This window comes from Dryobates pubescens, chromosome 3 (assembly GCF_014839835.1).
Source record: "Dryobates pubescens isolate bDryPub1 chromosome 3, bDryPub1.pri, whole genome shotgun sequence".
In the NCBI taxonomy this organism is placed as follows: domain Eukaryota; kingdom Metazoa; phylum Chordata; class Aves; order Piciformes; family Picidae; genus Dryobates; species Dryobates pubescens.
Window position 1 is genome coordinate 9,963,083 of NC_071614.1, and position 22,169 is coordinate 9,985,251.

At 46.6% G+C, this 22,169-nt stretch overlaps 1 protein-coding gene across 1 annotated transcript in view; it reads left to right on the forward strand.

Moving 5' to 3' along the window:
- The first annotated feature begins 17,268 nt into the window (after positions 1-17,268).
- CDH2 (cadherin 2) overlaps positions 17,269-22,169 on the forward strand; it is a 150,616-nt gene continuing 145,715 nt past the window's right edge. Inside the window, exon 1 of the mRNA XM_054179650.1 lies at positions 17,269-18,008. Within this exon, the coding sequence (XP_054035625.1) occupies positions 17,934-18,008 (75 nt within the window). The 5' untranslated portion in view covers positions 17,269-17,933. The remainder of the gene's footprint in view (positions 18,009-22,169) is intronic.

Here is a 22,169-nt window from a genome sequence, read left to right on the forward strand (position 1 = left end):
TGGGGGTAACACTGCAAGTAAAGTGCAGTGAAGGAGAGGACACCCTGCTCATGCCCTGCAGCAGGAGCCAGAGGAGTAGCAGACTCTCAGACTGGAACAAATTTAAAGACAACTGAAGTCAATGGACTCACTTGTAGCAGCAAATATTGCTTGGGCTTCACCAAGAAGGGCTCAAATGGGACCATTCAATACATGCTTTAAACAATCACCATTCCATTTTCTCCAGTGACTTGCAGATTTTTTTAGCAGCTCATCCTAACAGCAGACTTCTTCAGCAAGGTAAAGCAAACTGTTACCCCATTGTCAGCATTTTAGGGGTCCAAAACATCTGAATGCTTTATTTGTCTACACAGTGCTTGATTTAACTCTTGTGGCAACTTAAACCTTTATAATAGAGAATGAACAGGTGAGTGACAAAACTTGGCCAGCAAGGTCCCAACTACCTCAACCAAGCCTCAGAGTGCTTCCCAGCTTTAAGGTTATCTACCTTTAAGGTAACTACAGGAGTAGTTTTGACATTTCCATGCCTGAATTGTTGGCAAGACACCTGGTGTTGCTTAATATCTTGAATGAGGAAAGGCACTGAATGTTTTGGCTCACTTGGGAACTTGGTTTAAGGTTTATTTGCTTGGAAAGAGCTAAAAGGATATCTTCATGTCCATGTTTTACACATCTCCTCAAGTAAAGAATCACAGAACTGGTTGTTGGACGGAGCAAAACTAGAAATGGGTAGCTTCAGACTGGATGTTAGGAAGAAGTTGTTACCCATGAGGGTGGTGAGAGCCTGGCACAGGTTGCCCAGGGAGGTGGTGGAAGCCTCATCCCTGGAGGTTTTTGCAGCCAGGCTGGATATGGCTGTGGGCAACCTGCTGTAGTGTGAGGTGTCCCTGCCCATGGCAGGGGGGTTGGAACTGGCTGATCCTTGAGGTGCCTTCCAACCCTAACAATTCTATGATTCTATGGTTAGATATCTATAAACCCAGGATGGCTGTGCAGATAGATGAATGTATTGCCTGGCCAGAGTTGTATTTCTGATTCTTCCATCACATATCTTGTGCAATACAGAGTAAATGAGGTGGGGTTATTTTCCTTTTAAATGTGACCTTTCTTTAATTTTCTTTTCCTTTGCCTTTTCCTTTGCCTGTGTTTTCTCTTTTCCTTTTCATTTTTTTGCTTTACCTTTTCTTTCTTTTCCTTGTCCCTTTCCTTTTCCTCTTCCTTTTTCTTTTCCTTATTTATTATTTTCTTTTTATTTTCCTTTCATTTTTTTCTTTTCTTTTTCTTCCTTTTCCTTATTTATTCTTTCTTTTCCTTTTCCTTTTCCTTTTCCTTTTCCTTTTCCTTTTCCTTTTCCTTTTCCTTTTCCTTTTCCTTTTCTTTTCATTTTCTTCCTTTTCCTTTACCTTCTCCCTTTTCTTTTCCTCTTCCCTTTTCTTTTCCTCTTCCTTTTTCTTTTTTTATCTTTTCCCTTTCTCTTTTCCATTTCTTTTTCTGCTTTTTTTTTTTATCCCTTTAGTTTGGATTTAGATGAATCATTACCTGGGTGGAGTGCCTTCTGGTAACAGGATTATTATTACTATTTCATTTCCTTTTAGCCTGAAACAAACAAAACCTTTCATTGCTATTGCATTCAATATTTTGCATTAGGAGTTTTCTTCAGAGCCAGCATGACAAGAACAGAATTAGTTCTGTCCTTCAGCTGACACTGGCAATGCTTAAAGTTTTGCTAGGGTTGTGCAAAGGGTTCTTAAGATGTGTTGGCACCGTGCTCCAGCATGACTTCACTTAGCTAGGATAATCTACATTATTTTCCACTAAACACTGACATAATTCTATTCAATGGGATTTTGCCCTGTAACAATACTTTACTGGTCCAAAGCCATGCTGATTGACTGCTTAAATGGTCTCACTAAGTTGCACTGAAGTTGCTTTCCATCTTGGTTCTGTACTTCTGTGTGTTTACAGGGCTCTGCTCAGTTTTGAGACAAGAATGGGCATGGGGAGAGCCACAGCAGTCAATAAAAGAGACTTTCTCACTCCTTCTTTGGTACAGGTTTGAACAAAGGATAGTGAGTAAGAGCAGTTGAAGAAATACTTCTGAGCTCCCCACTTTAAGAGGGAAAGGGAACTACTGGAGAGAGTCCAACAGAGGGTATGAAGGTATGAAGGTGCTGAGGGATCTGGAGCATCTCTGGGAGGCAGAAAGGCTGAAAGACCTGGGGCTGCTTAGCCTGGAGAAAAGCAGTCTGTCCAGGTCTTGCCGAATGGCAGCACAGCCTGACAGGATGTCAGCCAGGTACAGATGCAACTGGAATTTTACAGCAGATGGGTATCACTGTGTACTATTGTGTATCTTCATGGTCATCTGGCTCATGGAAGAGAAGCGACAGCTGAGCAGATAATTCTACAGAACATGGGGCAGCTTCTCCTAGTTGACTTCTGCTACTGAGATAAGGTGAATGCAGTGACAAGGACCATGGCAATGATGCTGCCAAAAACAGCAGTAGAATTTCAGAGGCTGCCAGTCTCTGTATCTGGATGGGTGTTTCCACATCTCCCTGCCATCAGAAAGCTCACTTATCTGCTGCTTTCTGGTCTGTAGCTATCCGAGATCACAATGGAGCAACCACATGGAAGATCAAAAGCCCTGGAAGCAGTGTTGTTGTGTCACATCACTAACTTTCTGATCACATCACTAACATCTGATCAGAGAGGGCTACCAATTGAATTTTATGGTTGCCTTCCTGATTCCATTAGGCCTTGTAGAGGTATGTACATGAGTAACCTTCAGCAAGGTTTGAAGCCAAGATCTTCATCTACAGGACAAGATATTTTTCATGTTGCAGCGAAGCCTCATCAATTATTAAGGAAGGTTCACTAATATTAATGTAGAAACATCCTTGCCAAGAACTGGGGTTCATTTACAGCAGTGCCCAAAGGAAAATCTGCTCTCTGGATAATCTGGATATTAATGGTGTTAAGCTTTCACACCTCAGTAGGGAATATCTGGTTTATTTTCAGTTCCCCAGCATATGGTGCTTCCTCTGGGGTTCCTCGGGCAGAAGAAATAATACTTTGGCTTCATTTTGCTTAGTCTGGAAATGGGAAACACTTGTGGACCATTGGGTAAATGTTGAATTTCTCCCAAGGATGTGTGGAAAGGGCTGTTTTATCCTACAGGGAGGAAAGACAGGGGGAGTGATTGCTGCAGGAAGGTCCTGCTCGAAAGGGTGCTCTCCATAGTGACAGCAGCAGAGCTCAGGGCCACGCTGCTCAGTCTTTTGCTGGTGATATCCATTGGCATAATTTTTCCTTTGATTTTCTTCATTTTGACCCCTTCCAGGGTATTTTTCTCCAGTTCACTCCCTTGGTCTTAGCATAAGAAGCTATTTGCTTCTCAGCTATCTCTTCACAGCTCTTAGAGAAAGTACAATAAATCCCTCAAATACATCACTTCTTCTTTTCCTGTGGAGATGTCTCTGCTCCTCAATGGAGAGGAGCTACCCCCTTTACACAAGCTGTAGCACAACAGAAATATCCCAGGCACTTGCTGACCCTTCTTCATAATATCACTGCCAACCCCATAAAATAATCCTTTTCCTCTTTCCCACCTCCTCCACAGTTTCTGGGGAGCCATTTCCAGCTACTTTTCTACCTTGCGATTTCTTTTGGCCTCCCTTGAGAGACTGAGCTACATCTGAAATGATTTTCTCCTACCTACAGCTTCGGTGCCAGCAGCTGGATGTTTGACCAGCAATGTTAGACTTTGGTGGGTAGACAGAAGAAAAAAAACCAGGCAAAACCAATTAGATGGTTGCTAATAGCATTCCACAGTCAGCAAAGCTATTAGAGTCCTACAATCATAGAATTGTTAGGGTTGGAAGGGACCTCGAGGATCATCCAGCTCCAACCCCCGCTGTCATGGGCAGGGACACCTCACACTATATCAAAGGTTTAAATTAGCTTTTACAGGATTCTTTGGCTTTACTGGACATGTGATACCAGGAAGAAAACTGATTTAGGAGTTATTTTTAGATGAGCACCTCCTAAATGATCTGCCACTTGCTTCAACAGCAATGTTAAGATAGTTTGGAGGAGACACTGTGAGTCGATACTACACTTTCTACAACCTTGTATTTGCTCATACAGGTGTCCTCTGGAGCTGAAAGAGTACAAATGGCTGTTCACCTGCATCACAGAGGTGATGTCAAAGGAAAACAGAGCACTTAAAATCCTCAGAATGTTTCACCTCCTTAGGAGCATGGAACAGGAAAAGGCTTTGTATTTGTAAGCAATGGTCAGGAGTTTGCTTCAGGCCAGCACACAGCAAAATGCTGTTTTCAGCAGCAACAAATGGCCAGATTTTTGTTTCCCTACCTCTTCTTGAGAGGAGCCAGCACTGAGGGGGCTGAGTCCTGATATGGATGTGTATGGAAGATGTGCACAAGCCACTGGAAGAATGAAACCTTTCCAAAACTTCCATGCTGCTCAACAGAGCCATCCAGTTCAGGGTGAAGTTGAGGAAGCTCACCCAGCACCCCGACTCTTAGATCTTACAGCACTAGGAAGGAATAGATGTGAGGCAGTGATATTCACGGACAAAACTCTAAGCCTGGCATTTGGTGCAGACAATGCAAAGGTACAGCCATGGATCACACCAGCTGTGGTTCTTATGGATAACTAAACACCACAGAATTCATTGGTTTGATACAATCATAGATTCACAGAGTTCATAGAATGCTTTGGGTTGGAAGAGACCTTAAAGATCACCTAGCTCAAACTGCCCTGCCTGGGTTGCTGAAGGTCTCACCCATATCTCATCATGATCTAGCTCCTCACCGCTGTGGCACACCCAATTTGAGCAGTCCTCTTCTGGTCCCCTCATCCTTCAGTCTCTCCAGTGTCACTTCGTAACCATGGACAGGAAGCTACAGATTCAGAGGGATTTCTTCCCTGGTTCTGCAAACCTTGGACGTGTTTACAATTTACTGACTCATCTCCAGGTGGGATTACACACGCTGCTTCTCAGAAGCCTAGGGACATGTTCAGGCAAAGTCAAAGGGCACATGGCTGCTTTCATGGATGCAGAAACTTGCTATCACTTAGCAGTGGAGTGGGGCACTCCTGGCTCCCCCAGGGCATTTATTTGTAGAGGCAATCTGGTCCCGCTGACTCCAAATCGGTGCGAGGAGAAAATACAGAGAGATGTAAAGTGATGAGCGTGGGATGGAAGTGGAAGACTGCCAGAAGTGGAACAGCAAGGAATGTACTTACAAAAGCTTCAGCTTGAAGGAAAATGAGGGTTCTTCCTGTAAAAGTCATATGGCTGGGAACAAATACTGAAGGGTGTGTTTCAGAGCAAGGAACATTATTTTGGGAAACTGTGGTTCTGACTGGGGAGTCGTCTGATAACCAAAACAACAGCGAGGAAAGGTTAATGTCATCTGTGTATTGCTTAACACAGAGCACTGAGTAGGAATCTGGTACACAGAATCATAGAATCACAGAATGCTAGGGGTTGGAAGGGATCTCTGAAGACCACCAGGTCCAACCCGCTTGCCAAAACAGGATCACCTAGGGTAGGTCACCCAGGAACACATCCAGGTGGGTCTTGAAAGTCTCTAGAGAAGGAGACTCCACAACCACCCTTGGCAGCCTGCTCCTGGGCTCTATCACCCTCACAGTAAAGAAGTTCCTCCTCATGTTGAGGTGGAACTTCCTGTGTTTCAGTTTATATGTCTTGCCCTTTGTCCTATCCCACACAGCATTGAAAAGAGCCTGGCCCCTTCTTCTTGATATTTATAATCACTAATAAGGTCTCCTCTCAGTCTTCTCGAGACTAGACAGCCCCAGGTCTCTCAGCCTTTCACAGAATCACAGAACTATGGAGGCTGGAATCACAGAACTATGGAGATCATCAAGTCCAGCCTATGACCTAACACCACCATATCGACCACACCATGTCACTAAGTGCCACATCCAATCTTTCCTTAAACACCTTCAGGGATGGCAACTCCACCACTTCCCTGGACAGTCCATTCCACTGTCTGAAGTCCATTCCAGGGGCTTTCCTCATCAGACAGATTTTCCAGTCCCTTCACCATCTTTGTAGCCTCTGCTGGACCCTCTCCAGTAGTTCCCTGTCCCTCTTGAACTGGGGAGCCCAGAACTGAACAGAATACTCCAGCCGTGTTCTCACCAGGGCAAAGTAGAGGGGTAGAACATCTATTAGATGTATTACTTCTGTTTTCCAAATGAGTCCAGCAGCTGGTGAAATACAGTGTGCAGCTTTAGCAGCAGCATTTCAAGGAGTGGTGGGTCAGGGAAGAACCTGGACCATTTATTAAACGACTGAGAGTCATTTGTTTGGATGAAACAGTCAAGAACTTTGATTTAGTTAGCTCAGTGAAGGAGAGCCTTTGACTTCCCACAAGTCTGGAGTTCCACTACAGGGAACAGCCACATGAAAAAGCAGCTCTTCAGCTTAGTGCTGGAAGAAGCAACAAGGGTGAATGTCTGGAAATTAAAGTTAGATAAATGCAGCCTCCTCATGACGTAGACACTTTTAAAGAGAAGGGTAACCATCCACTGGAACAACTTAGTACAGGTGACATTAGACTCTCCATCACAAGTAATTTTTAAGTGAAAATTGATTTTTTTTTGAGGGGGGGGGGGAAGTAAAAAAAGAACTAGTTCAAGCAGCAGTTACTTCAGCAATGTTTTAGAGATGATATTACAGCAAAGGTCAGCCTACAGAGGCTGGTTCGTTTAATCTAGGATATATAACTTTTCCAATCTAGCAATTTTAAGGTAAATCACAAAGCATGCATAAAGAAGGCCTGGCTGCAAACCCTGTGAGGCATGCAGGTATTTTCAGTATTTATTTGTTTTTCTCCAAAAATTATTCTTGTCTGTGCAGTAACTGCAGTGCAGTACAGAGGGAGTCCACCATAGGGCTCTGAGGGTGATTAAAGGACTGGAGTGGCTCTCTTAGGACGAGAGGCTGAGAGACCTGGGGCTGGTTAGCCTGGAAAAGAGAAGGCTTGAGAGGGAACCTTTGAAATGCATAGAAATATCTAAAGGGTGGAGGTCACAAGGTTGGGGCTCTGGGCTCTTTTCAGTAGTCCCAGTGATAGGACAAGGGGCAATGGGTACAAACTAGAACACAGAAGGTTTTCTTTGAATTTAAGGAGAAACTTCTTTCCTTTGAGGGTGCTGGAGCCCTGGAGCAGAGTACCCAGAGAGGTTGTGGAGTCTCCTTCTCTGGAGACTTTCAAAACACTCCCAGATGTGTTTCTGTGCAACCTGATCAAGGACACTGCTCTGGCAGCAGGGTTGGACTAGGTGATCTCCAGAGGTCCCTTCCAGTCCCTACCACTCTATGATTCTATGAGTGTAGATACCACCACAGCAGCAGCAGACTGTGTGGCAGCAGCATAAAGCTCAGTGCTGGATGCAAAATCCTTCTGCAAATCAAAGTGAATACCTGGGTGTTTAGCCCATGCTGAGCTCCCTGCTGTTGCCTGCAGCTCAGGAACTGTGAACAGAGGAGGCTAGAGCAGCAGCTGATACTTCACCCTCTCCAAAGTGGTTCAAAGAAAGGCCTACATGGAAAAAGTGTCTTACCCCCCATGAAGTAAGATTTTTCACAGAACAGCAGTGCTCATTGGGAGAATTTAACTGTAACAAGACTTGTGGTAGATTGTGTCACTCCAAATCAAGCTTCCAGGTCTGCCTCAAGATCATTCTGCACAAATTCTTGCTCATGTTAGGAAAATCACCAGGTAATATTCTCAAGCCTGGGTTTTGATGAGGTCAAAATAAATTATTAACATGGTCCCTACTGACTTCAGAAAATATAAAAACCAGTGGATGGGAGCCATTAGCAGAGGAATAGTAAGAGATTTTATTTGGATGCCACAGAACTGAAGTCCTGGGTTTGTTAGTGTCAGGATCTGCACATGTACTGAATTGTGCTCAACACAGAAACAAATCTGAGGCTATGATTTAAAGAAAGCAAACCACTTGAGACTCTTGAACATGTCCAGAGAAGGGCAATGAGGCTGGGGAGAGGCCTAGAGCACAAGCCCTATGAGGAGAGGCTGAGGGAGCTGGGATTGCTTAGCCTGGAGAAGAGGAGGCTCAGGGGAGACCTTCTTGCTCTCTGCAACTACCTGAAGGGAGGTTGTAGCCAGGTGGGGGTTGGTCTCTTCTCCCAGGCAACCAGCACCAGAACAAGAGGACACAGTCTCAAACTGTGCCAGGGGAAGTTTAGGCTGGAGGTGAGGAGAAAGTTCTTCCCAGAGAGAGTTGTTAGCCATTGGAATGTGCTGCCCAGGGAGGTGGTGGAGTTGCTGTCCCTGGAGGTGTTCAAGAGGGGACTAGACGTAGCACTTGGTGCCATGGTTTAGTGTCATGAGGTGTTGGGTGACAGGTTGGACTTGATGATCTTTGAGGTCTTTTCCAACCTTATTGATTCTATGATTCACTTTAACTTCATCTCCTAAATAGTTCTGTAAAGACTCAGGGTGGGGAGAGAAATGGACAAACCTTCAAACATGACAAATGCTCAGCAATTCCCACTGCTCTTAAGGGCAGAAGCAGCAGAGTGGGATTTTAAAGGAAGAATGATGCAGTTTGGGTGCTTTGACAGAGGAGCCCTGACTCATCTTGCAGCAAGAGTTGTTAACACCTTAATCCAAACATCCTTCCTACCCTTTGGCCTCAGAGTCACCAGGCTTTTCTTTTTTTAACTCACTGTCTGGTAGCTAGCTGGGGGCACTGGTCAGCTGTTTAGCTCATTCTGGTGAAGTTCAGACTAACAAAGTGGACTGCAAACCGGTAATGAGGGTCCAAGCATGTGTCCCCCTCAGCTCTGGGGATGGAGCTCTCTGGGGAAGAGCAAGGTGAACAGCTGTCAGCAGTAGCAAACCACAGTGCCAGGAAAATAAACAACCTTTTGTTTGATTGAAGATCATAGTTTTGGACACAGCTGTGTCCACAGACATCAGATCTTCCACAGGATGTGTTTGGCACTGTGAGGACAAAACCCCAAGACTTCAGACTGCCAAGGGTCCAATGAATCTATGGGAGGATATTCTTCTCTGTGAATAAATGTTTAGGGACTTCCTAAAGTTCATTTTAATGACAGAGTCATGCAAATTCAGACAGTATTTGGGGATATTTCCAGTATTTCCAACATGGATTTAGCAAGGGCAGATCCTGCCTGACCAACCTGATCTCCTTCTATGCCCAGGTGACTGCCTGGTGGATGTGGGTCAGGCTGTGGATGTAGTCTGCCTGGACTCCAGCAAGGCCTTTGACACCGTCCCCCACAGCAAACTCCTGGCTAAGCTGTCAGCCCCTGGCATGGACAGCAGCACTCTGAGCTGGGTTAGGAACTGGCTGGTGGGCCGAGCCCAGAGAGTGGTGGTGAATGGTGCCACATCCAGCTGGAGGTCAGGCACTGGTGGTGTCCCTCAGGGATCAGTGCTGGGCCCCATCCTGTTCAATATCTTTATTGATGATCTAGATGAGGGGATTGAGTCCATCGTCAGTAAATTTGCAGATGGCACCAAGCTGGGGGCTGTTAGAGGGTAGAAAGGCTCTGCAGAAGGACCTTGACAGGCTGGAAAGATGGGCAGAGTCCAAGAGCATGAGATAGAATAGAATAGAATAGAATAGAATAGAATAGAATAGAATAGAATAGAATAGAATAGAATAGAATAGAATAGAATAGAATAGAATAGAATAGAATAGGACAGGACCAGAACAAACCAGGTTGGAAGAGACCTTCAAGATCACTGCGTCCATTCCATCATCCAATCCATCTAATCAACTAAACCATGCAACCAAGCACGCTACCAAGTCTCTTCCTAAACACCTCCAATGATGGTGACTCCACCACCTCCCTGGGCAGCACATTCCAATGGGCAATCTCTGTGTAGAATTTCTTCCTAACCTCCATCCTAAACCTCCCCTGGCGCAGCTTGAGACTGTTTAGCACATCTAAGTGCCAGGCTCTACACGTTGGCCACAACAACCCCATGCAGTGCTACAGGCTGGGGTCAGAGTGGCTGGAGAGCAGCCAGGCAGAAAGGGTGCTGGAACACTGTAACAGGTCGCCCAGGTAGATGGTTGAGGCCCCATCCCTGGCAAGATTCAAGGTGAAGCTCAACAGGGCTCTGGGTAACCTGATCTGGTTGAGGATTGATTGCCCATTGGAGTGGGCTGCCCGGAGAGGTGGTGGAGTCACCATCATTGGAGGTGTTTAGGAGGAGACTTGATAGGGTGCTTGGTTGCATGGTTTAGTTGATTAGGTGGTGTTGGATGATAGGCTGAACTCGATGATCTTGAAGGTCTCTTCTGACCTGGTCTGGTCTATTCTATTCTGTTCTGTTCTATTCTATTCTATTCTATTCTATTCTATTCTATTCTATTCTATTCTATTCTATTCTATTCTATTCTATTCTATTCTATTCTATTCTTACGCCCCTGATGATTGCAGAGGGGATTGGACTGGGTGATCTTTGGAGGTCCCTTCCATTCTATGATTCTGTGATGACTAGATTAGATTAGAAGAGATCTTTGAGATCTTCTCACCTAGAGCTCACAATCCTACCACTACTGCTAAGTCACTGCCACTAACCATGTCCCTGAGCACCACATCTATCATCTTTTAAACACCTCCAGGGATGGTGACTCCACCACCTCCCTGAGCAGCCTGATCTAATGTCCTATGAAGATGGCTCCTCTGCAGAGTTTTTCCAACACAGCAATTGCTGGGGGAATAAAAGGTATATTAGGTATAGACAGATCCATCAGGGAATATTGCTCTGAAACTCTTCTGTGCTATAAATTTTCAGATCTGTAACAATGTCAGGTTTTGGTCAACTTTAACAGTGACTGAAAAAGGCAAAACCTCAACATAAGAAGCATGCTCCTCCCAAAATTAGAGCCTATGCCCCAGAGCCTGGAGTAAAATCCCTCAGTGAGATGGCAACAGGGATTTTATAACATGCAAAGGCAAATGACACGTTTTCCTTGATCTCATTCTTCAAAAAGGACAAAGGAGTTTTCTGAAGGTTTCAAAGAAGCATTTGTCTTGAATCAGCCAAGCAGCCCAGAGAATTCAACCTTGTTAGCTAGAAAAGGAGATATCATAGTAAATGAAAATAAGATTTGGGGATATGAAATGTAAGGCACATCTGACTCCAGGTATTTAAAATTCTGATTAAGAATGGAATGGAATGGAATGGAATGGAATGGAATGGAATGGAATGGAATGGAATAGAATAGAAATAGAATAAGAATAGAAATAGAATAGAATTAACCAGGTTGGAAGAGACCTTCAAAATCATTGAGTCCAACCCATCATCCAACACCATCTAATCCACTCAACCATGGCACCAAGCACCCCATCAAGTCTCTTCCTAAACACCTCCAGTGATGGTGACTCCACCAGCTCCCTGGGCAGCCCATTCCAATGGCCAATAGCTCTTTCTATGAAGAGCTTCTTCCTAACATCCAGCCTAAACCTCCCCTGGCACAGCTTGAGATTGTGTCTTTCTTTTTGGAGGTGTTACACGCATTTTGAGAGAAGCCAACAGGTTCATGCATGCCAGTGAATTCTGGTCATGGCCAAGGGGGGAGTCTGGAGATCTGCAGAAGGCATGAGTCAGAAAAATTCTGATCCCAAGGCAATGAAGTGATGACTTGATTTCATTGGAAAGCCACTCAAGAAGAAGAAAATGCCTCACTGCAACTAACTGAACTATGAGCAAATAAAATAAAGTAAAATAAAATAAAGTAAAAGAAAATAAAATAAAGTAAAAGAAAATAAAATAAAGTAAAAGAAAAGAAAATAAAGTAAAATAAAATAAAGCAAAATAAAGTAAATTAAAATAAAATACAGTAAAATAAAAAAATGAAGTAAAATAAAATGAAGTAAAATAAAATACAATAAAGCCAAAAAAGTAAAATAAATTAAAATAAAATACAATAAAATAAAGTAAAATAAAGTAAAATACAATACAATACAATCAAATAAAATAAAATAAAATAAAATAAAATAAAATAAAATAAAATAAAATAAAATAAAATAAAGTAAAATAAAATAAAATAAAATAAAGCAAAATGAAATAAAATAAAATAAAATAAAACAAAACAAAACAAAGCAAAATAAAATAAATTTTAAAAGTGTTAAAAATCCCAACACAACCACAACAATAAAATAAACCCCACAAAAACACCACCACCAAAAATGGATTTACTTTTTAAGCTGATTTGCTTTTTAAGAGGCAACTCCACTTCTTTCTCCTGGCCAATTTGATACAAAGTAGTTCTGTGAAACTGTAAAACTTGGGGGTTTTTTTGGTGCTGATTAGAAATTATCACAGGCCCTTTTTACACATCATCATCCTTTCAGCCCTTTGTCACACCATATGACTAAGGCCTGGCTCTGGAGAAGACTTTATTTTGTTGTTGAGGACATCCAGCTGAACAGAGATCAGAAGAGCTTCTTCTCACTCTTGATTTTCAATGGAAGTCCCCCCAAGCCCAACAGCTCACAGGCACTGGGCTGAATGAGATCCCTGGAAGAATGAATTGCAAGCACTAAGCTTGACTGTGTTGATTCCCAAATCATCACACTGAGGGTACAGACATAAAGCCAATTACACAATATGCAAATATATTGTATCACATCTGGATTACATATGCTCAGCTTCCTCTCTATAGAGAAATCCTTTGCATAAGATACTAGCAATTAACAGATAGATAACTGTGGTGACAGATATGATTTAGCTATCAGAAAGAGGGAAAAAAAAAAGGGGAAAAACCCATCTTCTTCCACCAAATCATAGATCTGTGTATATATATACATAGCACCAGAAAGAGACTGATGTGGCTGAGGGCTGCTAAAAGCAGAAACAGAACTGCTGTGTACAACATTCTTCTGTCCTAACAGAGCTGATTTTCAGATTTGAGCAGAACAGCCCACTCACTGCTGCAGCTGGAGCTACCTTTCCATGTCTTGCACTCTCTTGATGTAAGAAACAGGCTGCAAGAAAGCAGTGCTCTGCATGTTAGTTAAGGGCAGGGCCAGAAAAGCCCATGAGGATAACTTGGTTCAATTCTGTAGCAGATTACAAGATACAGTCAAGTAAATATTACTTACTGATAAGACTGCTTGTGGTCTTGTCCTCTTTCTGAGACTATTTCCCTAAGTAAAAGCACAGTAACAGGCTTTTCAGTTCACATAGGTGAATCTACCCCGCCAAGGCACATTCACCTAAAGAAGGTCACACAGGAGCACATCCAGGCAGGTTTTGAATGCCTCCAGAGATGAAGACTCCACCATGTCTCTGGGTAGCCTGCCTCAGTGCTCCATCACCCTTAAACAACAGAAGTTCCTCCTCATGTTTAGATGGAACTTCCTACCTTCAAGTTTGTGTACTTTTACTGAGGTAAAAGAAAGCAGCTCTAACAAACACCTCTTAGTGATCCCAATTTTTAGTAAAACCTTTAAGCTGGTTTGGCATCTGTGCCGCTCACTTTTCCCTTCCCACTTGATGCTATCTGCCTAAGACCGCATTCTCCCTGGCCATGCATGATTATCTACATCCTAAACCAATCATTTTCAAGTGTTTCCAACCACTAACAATCTTACAGCTCCGAAAAATCTCCCCCCCCCCCCCCCCCAGGAATTTTCTATGTGTGAAGTCACTCTACGGAACAGACAAATTCGTGTTTTTCCTGTTGCCTGTCACAGACTACTCAGACAATCTTGGGGTCTCAAGGGGTCCACAGAGCCCGAGTTAAAAGCCATTGTCCTACAAAGCTGCATTTTGGGGTTTGTTAGTGCTGCTTCTGTTAAATAATATCCTAAGGAATGTGGGTTAGCTGACAGTGTGTGCAGCCTTCACATCAGAGCGAAGAAACAACCACTGTTTTCCCCACTATTGTAACAAAACTCAGTAATAAGCAGTGGCTGCCCTCAGACCCATTAATTAGGTGGTTTCTTATTTTAAAACAGATAAAAATATTTCTCCATATGTAATGGAGAATACAAGGGAACCAGGCAAACTAATAAGCCCTTAGTGCTTTTGCTGGGTACATTCAGCCTTCTATCTTGCAAACACTTGGGCATACCCACAGCACTGTGCCTGTGTGCAGTGTGCCTGGATTTGCTGAGATCACATCTAAAAACATTTGTCAGATCAAGGCCTCAGCTGTCACTAAAGTGCTTAATTTGCATAATTTGAACTGAAGAGAGTGGTAGTGGCATGGCAGTACCTGGGCAGAGTCAATGTAAAGTTAGATCCACAAGGGAAAAGGCCTTTTTAGTATTTTTTTTTTCTTCTCTTCCAAATATTTGAAGCCATGAGCAATCCAGTATGTTCCAAATTGAAAACACTCACTTTTTTACAGAATTTTTATGAACCCTAGGAAGGAAAATTAATTTGGACAAGTTGAAAGAGAGACTCAACTCCATGACTAACATGGGAATTACCCTAATCCTCTCCTTAACTTAATCATGGAATTTTAACAAGGTTTTTCTGGAAGCCCTCGAGATCTCCTAGGTTGAACCTTAACTGATGTCTGTTATTTTTATACTACTTAAAACACATTCATAAACGCAATCTGTGGCTGAGTTATGAGATAAACCTTTTGAGTTCTAAATCACTTGGTTGAATCTTGGCCAGAAATTGCCACCGTTAGCTGGCTCTTGCGAGATATACGTGAAGAGGGTCGATGATCTCACTCTAGCAGCACTCCTAACTGAATCTCCAGCCATGCCTACTTAATGTTAGATTACTTCTGTGGAAAAATAAAAAGGAAAAAGCTGCTCTCTTGAGTTTATGCTACAGATGAATAGCATAAGCCCCGAGGAATCATCCATGTCTGGAAGCAATGCAGAAGTTTCAGCTCCGCTCTCCCAAACATATGCCTCTCACCCATAAAGAGATGTGGTGCGGAGATTACTCCTCAAAAGGCAGAAGCCACCCCTGCTCTCTTAGTTTCTCTTTATCACAGTGCCCAGAACTAGGAAACTCTATGAGCTGGAGGAAACTGGAGGTTACGACTGTGTAAATGAGGGAAGCCAACTGCTTGGGAGAAACTTGTCCAAGGCTCCAAGATTCAGTTAAGTGACGTTGGCAAGAGCGATTCTTCTGCCAGTGTTACTATTTCTGCAAAGCAAATTTAAAGGCAGCAGCAGAAGCGTAAGAAGCATCAGTCAGAGCTCAGATCTGGTAACCTTCCAGATATGTTGCAGAGCCTTTCATTTATTTATTTATATTTATTTATTTTCAGGCCTTTAGGGATGGATGGGTTGAGGGATACCATGGGCCAGGCTCATTTAAATGGCAGGTAATTACTCTCATTGGGCAGCTGGTTTATGGAGTTGTTTATATTGTGTGCTTTGTGTTTTGTGGTACACTCGCAAGAGTGAATAAATGCTCAAATACGGTCATTAGTAAACGCTAATATTATGCCTACCTACCAGAAAATACAAAGGGGAGGCTGCTGCTCAGGGAAAGTCACCATTTCATGAACAAAGCCAAGCAGGGAGCTGCACTGATTGCTGAAGAGCCCCAACACATGTTCCATCAGGTGCAAATCTCCTTGTAACAGAATATAAACATCAGCTGTGCTCTCCTTTCCCCCCCAAATCCTGGTCTGGATTTTAATGCAGAATCTCATTCCCAGACACCGTTCTTTTCTTTTTTTTTTTTTTTTTGTTCTTCACAACTGCTGGCTTCAGTACAACTTCACAGGCTAGAACTTCGAAGAGGAGTGGGAAGGGAGTGGGCTGTGTGGGGGGCTGTTTTTGCAGTTGGGGCCGCCTGAAATCGTCTGACTTTCATTTAGATTTTAACGCTTGCAGGTGGCTCCCGGTTGCCTGTGCTCGGCCCTGCCGCGCAGAGCGGTGGAGCTGGGGGCTGCGGATCCGGTACCGGTTCCAGCGGGCATCTCCCCCGCTGCTTCTGGCTTCTTCTCTCCCTCCTCTGACTTGGGTAAACAGCTGCATGGCAGCTCGCAAGTGACCGGTATTTGGAAGCTAATGAAATCAGCCTCCTCCAAGCTTGTACTTACCCCGCCTTTCTCCCGACAAGAAATAAAAGCAAATCCGCTGTTTCCTTTCAAAACACAGGCATGGCGCTTGCGTTATCTTCTAAGGCAGGTGCAGGGAAAAAAACCCAAGTACTCAAACTCGAAACCAGATATTATTTTTTTCCACAAGTTCTAGATGCTTTAAAATAAACAATGCACCATTTTGAATCAACACTTCATGAGATTGTCTGGGGGCCAATGCCTACAAATCCTCCCCTTATTATGTCCCAGGATGGGAGCTCTGATGCATGGATACAAAACAACTTTGCTCAGTGACCTGTGGGCGAGAGAAAAATCCTTGCCAGCTCTGCAAATGACCCAGCACTGATACTTGCTCCCGTAACTGTTCGCTCAGCAACGCTCCCCACTCCCGTTATGTTCACTGACGTTTTTTGGACCTGCAGACTGTAGCCCCGGCCAAGCTTTCAGACACATTTGTTGATAAAATTCAGTAGATAGTTTGAAAAGCAAACAAACCAAGCCCCCAATCGACCAATCAACCAAACATCAAAAAACCCCAAACAATACGGTAAACAACACACCAATTAAAAAAACAAAACAAACCCAACAACCAACCAAACAAACAAAAAAACCCCACGAGTGAAACGCGGAGTGGGGGTAAAAACTGAAGGGGAAAAAATGGGGGGGAGGGAGGAAGAAGAGGGGGGGAAAAAAGGGAACCCACTAGACATTTCAGAGTTGAGAGAAACTCGCCGAGCCACCAGCACCAGACAGGACCGTCCCGGAACCCCCAGGCACCACCCGCACCCCCGCCCGTCCTTCATCGAGCACAGCTCCTTTCTTTCCAGCAAGTTGTCCACTCGCTCCCAAAACACTCGCGGCGCACCGAGTCAGTGGGTTGGGATTTATTCCCTCTCCCCTCCCTCGGCTGTCGGCGTTGCGGAGTGACCTGGCGTTGTTGCCCGCCCTGCTGCCCCCAGCGCTGGCTCTCGGGGGACCGAGAAGGGCAGCACTGTTTGCAGGCGACAGCGAGCCCCGGCGCTCGCTGTGCCGTGCCGTTCCCATTGGCCGTGCGGCCGACGGGGAGCGACGGGAGACGGAGGGGGAGCTGCCAGCAGCAGGCAGTGAGGCAGGCACCGGGCGAGCGCATACACACACCACACACACACACACACACACACACGCACGACAGGCATAGGCTGCTGGGGCATTGTTATCATTGTGCTTCAGCGGAGGGGTTTTGCGTGCAGGGGGAGGGGTGGAGGGAGGAGAAGAAAGAGGGAAAGTGCGGGGCGAGAGCATGCAGCAGGGCTGAGGCCGGAGCAGTGGCGGTGCTGGTGTGCCCCGGCTGAGAGGAGCCGCCTGCCCGAGCTCGCTGAGGGGGCACCGGCAAGAGGAGCGAGGCACGATCCAGGCGTGGGGAAGGCAGGCAGCCAGCCGACAGGAGCCGCCGCCGCACCGGTCTCGCAGCAGCAGCGACTACTTCTTTCTTATCTCCCAGCCTTTTGTTCGCCCATCCTCCTCCTCCTCCTCTTCCCTGCCCACCCTCTGCACCGCGGAGGGGGTTCGGCAGAGAGAAAAGCAGCCTGACCCAGAGCTGAGTTTCACCCATCCTCCGCTCCTCTCTCTCTCCGTCTCTTCCCCCCGCTGCATCGCTGCCCATGAGCTAGAGCAGCAGCCGGCAGCCAGCGCCGCGGCAGCCGGCTCCGGCAGGCGGGGGCAGACGCCGTCCGCAGCCCCCAGCAGCTGCCGCTGCCCCACCGGCCTCCCCGCTGCTCCCCTCGCCCCGCTCGGCGGGCTCCAGCCGCGCTCCGGGACTGCTGGGGGCCGCCCTGCCGCCGCCCCTCCTCGCCTCCATGTGCCGAGTAACGGGAGCGCCGCCGCGGATCCTGCCGCCGCTGGCGCTGATGCTGCTAGCGGCCCTGCAGCAGGTAAGCACCGCCGGCGGGGAGCGGGGCCGGGATGCGTCTCTTTGTTCCCCTGCGGGCGGCGGTGCCCGGGGAAGGAGAAGAGCCGGGGGCAGGGGAGGCGGGGGGGGGGGAGCTCAGCTGCCAAAGTGCGGGCCTCGGTGAGAGGGATAGTGGAGAGCAGCAGCCACCGTTAGCCCCTGCGGCAGGGGTGCTCCAGGGTGGCTTGTGGGCGCTTGTAGGGAGCCACCTGCTCGGGGGGCAGCCCCGCAGTTGCGCTCCTGGGAGGGGAGAGCTTGTGCCCGAGGCTCAGCTGGGAGGAAGAGGGGAATCCTCGGGGCAAGAGGGGTGGCAGTGCCGCCACGGAGGGTACGTAGATCGTCGTCGTCCCCGCTGCTCTTGGGAGAGCAGGTGCCAGAGGACGGGGGTTGGGGGGGGGCTGTCCGGTATCCGCTCGGTCGGCAGGAGAACGGGATCTCGGTGCCGCGTGGGTGCGGGGGAGAAAGTACCGGTGCGGGGGGACTGAGTGGACATCAGTGCTTCGGCCCTGCTTGGGGAAGGAGGGGCAGCGGGCAGACCTGCGCCCCAACTCCAGCGGCTGCGGGGGGTGCAGCTACCCCTGCGGGCCGCGCCTCGGCCACCCCCGGCTCCCGTGCCCGCTAATCCCTTCCCGGGAAGAATTTAATCAGCCTCAGCTTGGGTGCCGGGCTTCCCCACCCCCCTGCCGTTAACGGGAATTTCCACTGGGACGGGCTCGGGCTCCGAAATGTTTAATTTATTATTATCAAAGTCCTGCTGCTGCCTCCCCCCGGCGGCCTCGCCTGGTCGGGCCGGGCGAGCGGCGGAGTCCCGGGCAGGCAGCCCTCGGGCGCAGGGCAGCGGTGTGCCCGAGGGGGGTCTCTCCGTGAAGAAAGTAGGGATGTACGGGTCGGCGCCCCTGCGAGGGCGTCTGGGGCGAGATGAAACTGGCGGGACGCTGCAGCGGGGGGGAGTACGGGGACGAGAAAAATGGATCCCGGTTGGGGCAGCGAGGGCTGTGCCTGCGGGGCGGTGGTTGGGCTGGGCTGCGATGCGGGTTATCCGGACCCAGCGCGGAGCCGGAGGTGAGCGGGACCCTGAGCAGAGGCCGGGGGCAGGTGGTGGGGGTGACGGTGGGTTCCTTCTTCGCTTTGTGCTCGCTGAGCTCGTATCCGGCGCGGCGCCGGGGGTGGAGAGGGCGGTAAGTCGGAGGGACAGATGGCGCAGATCATCGCCTCTTAATGGTATTTACGGTTGGGGCATTTCTGGCGGGCCGGAGGAGCGGGTTGAGGCGAGGCCGGCGGTGGGGCCGGGGGTGCCTGTGCGGCCGCGACACCCTCCCGCAGCGGCTGGCGCAGGGCAGGGGGAGGCGGCGGGCGGCAGCCACTGTCCATGGTGCAGCGCACCCGCTGCTCCCGCCCGCCTCCGCCGCAGCGGGGGCAGGAGGAGCTCGCTCGTCCTCCCGGCTCCGCTCCCCTCTCCCCGCCCTTTGACACCTCCCGGCCCCTCACGGGGTCCCCGTGCAGTTGAGCCCTTCCTCGCAGTTTCCAAGCCGCTCTCGGGGACTGATGACTTGCACCAGGCGAGCGAGGTGCTGAAAAGGCTGCTCCGCGGCAGCCGGGGATTTTCCGTGGAGTCTGAGGAGGACACGGGGCTGGCTGGCGTGACACAGGAGTGTCCGGTTGGCACCGAGCTGCTGCCATGTGAGAGCAGCCAGCCCTGCTCAGAAACTTGTGATATGCCACTTACAGACTGTTGCGATGTTGGATTGGTTTGGAGATTTTAGTTGTTGGCGTGTTTGTTGTACTGGTTGATTTTTAAATTATTATTATTTTACTAGGTTTGGTTTTTTGCCCCTTTTTCCTCCTCTGTGTGCCAGTAACTCAGCAGATCTGTACCTGCACCTTTTATCTTTGTGTTTTCCCAAGTCCTTATGTGCTATTTACTGTATATTTACTTTGAGTTCTGTTTAGTCTTCCTATCACAATAAATCTGTAAAGAAGAAATTCTGCAGTGAGCTTTGATTCCATCTTTTTTTTTTAAATATATATATACACTCTTCCCACCCCCCACTCCGGACAGGTTTGAAATTAAAGCAGAAGCTGGGAATTAAGGGTAGGATCTAGCTGTATTGCTTTTATGTATCACTCAGTGTCACTGGCACGTTCCGGTTGGGGAATCCAATTTCCCCCTTGTTTGGGTATCCATTAAATCAGGTTAGGGTTGATTTTTAATAGCGTGTAACAGAATTGGAACTTGAGTATGAAATCAGATTTATAGACCTGCATCTGTACCACACTTCCATTTAAAAAGCTTCTTCGTCGTCCCCCCCCCCCCCCCTTTCATGCATACTGCAAAGAACCTTCACAGGCTAGACGCAGTGCTAACTTTCCCCCCCCCCCCATCGTCATACTACATTTGGCTTGTAGAACATTATCTACACCAGGTTCTTTTGAAAGGTTGAGCATTTCTAGTTCAGTTTTTCCTCTCTGCAGCACAGGGGTTATCAACCTTTTATTTTCTGGAGTTAATATCACTTCATTATTCATCAGAGATGTAGAAAAGCTGTCATTGTGGAATTACTTGAGAGCATGTAACTGGAAGCAGCTCTTAAGGCAGAGCTGTGGGTGCTGTTCACCTTCAGGAAAGAGGGCTTTGGATTTCTGGCAATCTGTAGCATACATGGGATGTAGGAGAACGAAAGCTCTGCTTTTATTTTGCTGGTTAACACATCAGTTCCAGTCTGGCAATGTTCTGTGGAAAAAAAAAACACCTGACAGAAGAGAGGATAAAAGGAGCAAGGTTTGCTTTTCTGACCAAAACAGCAGTTCAGCTGGGATGACAACAGGATTGAAGAAGCTATGGGAAAGGCAGCATGAGTTTACAGGAATTAAAGCTACTGTTAGAAAAGAACTGCCAAGGGGAATAGAAATGAAGTGCTCAAAAAGGGAATAATTGTTTTTAATGTATAAGGTGATATGGTCTCTGTGGGTGTTGTCCATTTCAAAATCAGTTAGAAGTAAACAGTAAAACAGCTCTGGAGCCTCTGATGCCGAGGTGACTGGTTTGAATTTGAATTACCATGTCAGAGGACATAAGTTATTACCTTCTGCAGGCAGTTTTGGTTCGATTCCAGGTCTTAGCAAATGTATCCAGGTGATAAAGCTCCTACCCTAAATGATACTCCTGTTAAGCTGGCCCTGCTGAGAATGCCGTGATGGCATTTCTTGCTGGCTGCACCCCTCTCAATCACCCCCAGCAGTCGCTGGCAGCGGTGGGGTGAAGCAAATTAACCTGGGTTTGTGCAGAAGTGGCAGTGAGCTCTCCTGTCGTGGGTCTCTCATAACACACCTGTGTCTTAAAGTAGTAGTACTGATCTTTTTCAACCATTTTATTCTAAGTAATATTGTAAATATGTGATTGTATAAGCACAAAAAGGAGTTTCAAGGTGTCTTTTTAACAAATTAGACTCCCAACATCATTAACTCCTTTCAAAGTGAATTGGATGCCTTTCATAATGCATTTCATAAGCCCCAGAACAGGATAGTTCAGCCTTGTTGGATATAGATCTTCCCATTCTGATTTTGCTTTGTCTTCAAAGACTCTATCTGAAAAGTTAAATGTGGCAGGATATTGCAGCAAAGAGCTCTCTAATCCTTGTCTGTCTGGTGTAGGTGATAGTGACACTGCTGACACATCCTCAAAATACAGATAATTGCAGAACTGAGGCAAAAAAAAACCCCAAACAAACCAAACCACAGAAGTAGCTCTTTGGATATTAAACTGGCTTTATTGTTACAAAATCTATTTTGTGAAAAGACCTTTTTCCCCCAACTGCTTTGCACATCTGTTGCAGGACAGATAAGGTCACTTAAGCTGGCAGGGAATTTTTGGAATTGAAAAAAACCCATACCCCTGGCTGAGAGAATGGGATAATTCAGTGTATTAAACAAGTTCTGATTGAGCAGGTATTGTAGCTATATATTGCAGGTATACTCAAATGTATATGCTTCTGATCCAACAGAAGGTGCATGTGTCTGTGTGCGTGTTTATATTCTGTTCTCTTGTCAGTTTATGTCTCTCTAGAAAGCATAGCATTTATTAAAGCCTTGTGCTGCTCTCTCTCTTCGTGGCTAGCACTGCTACCTAGGCATTTAACTTAATATG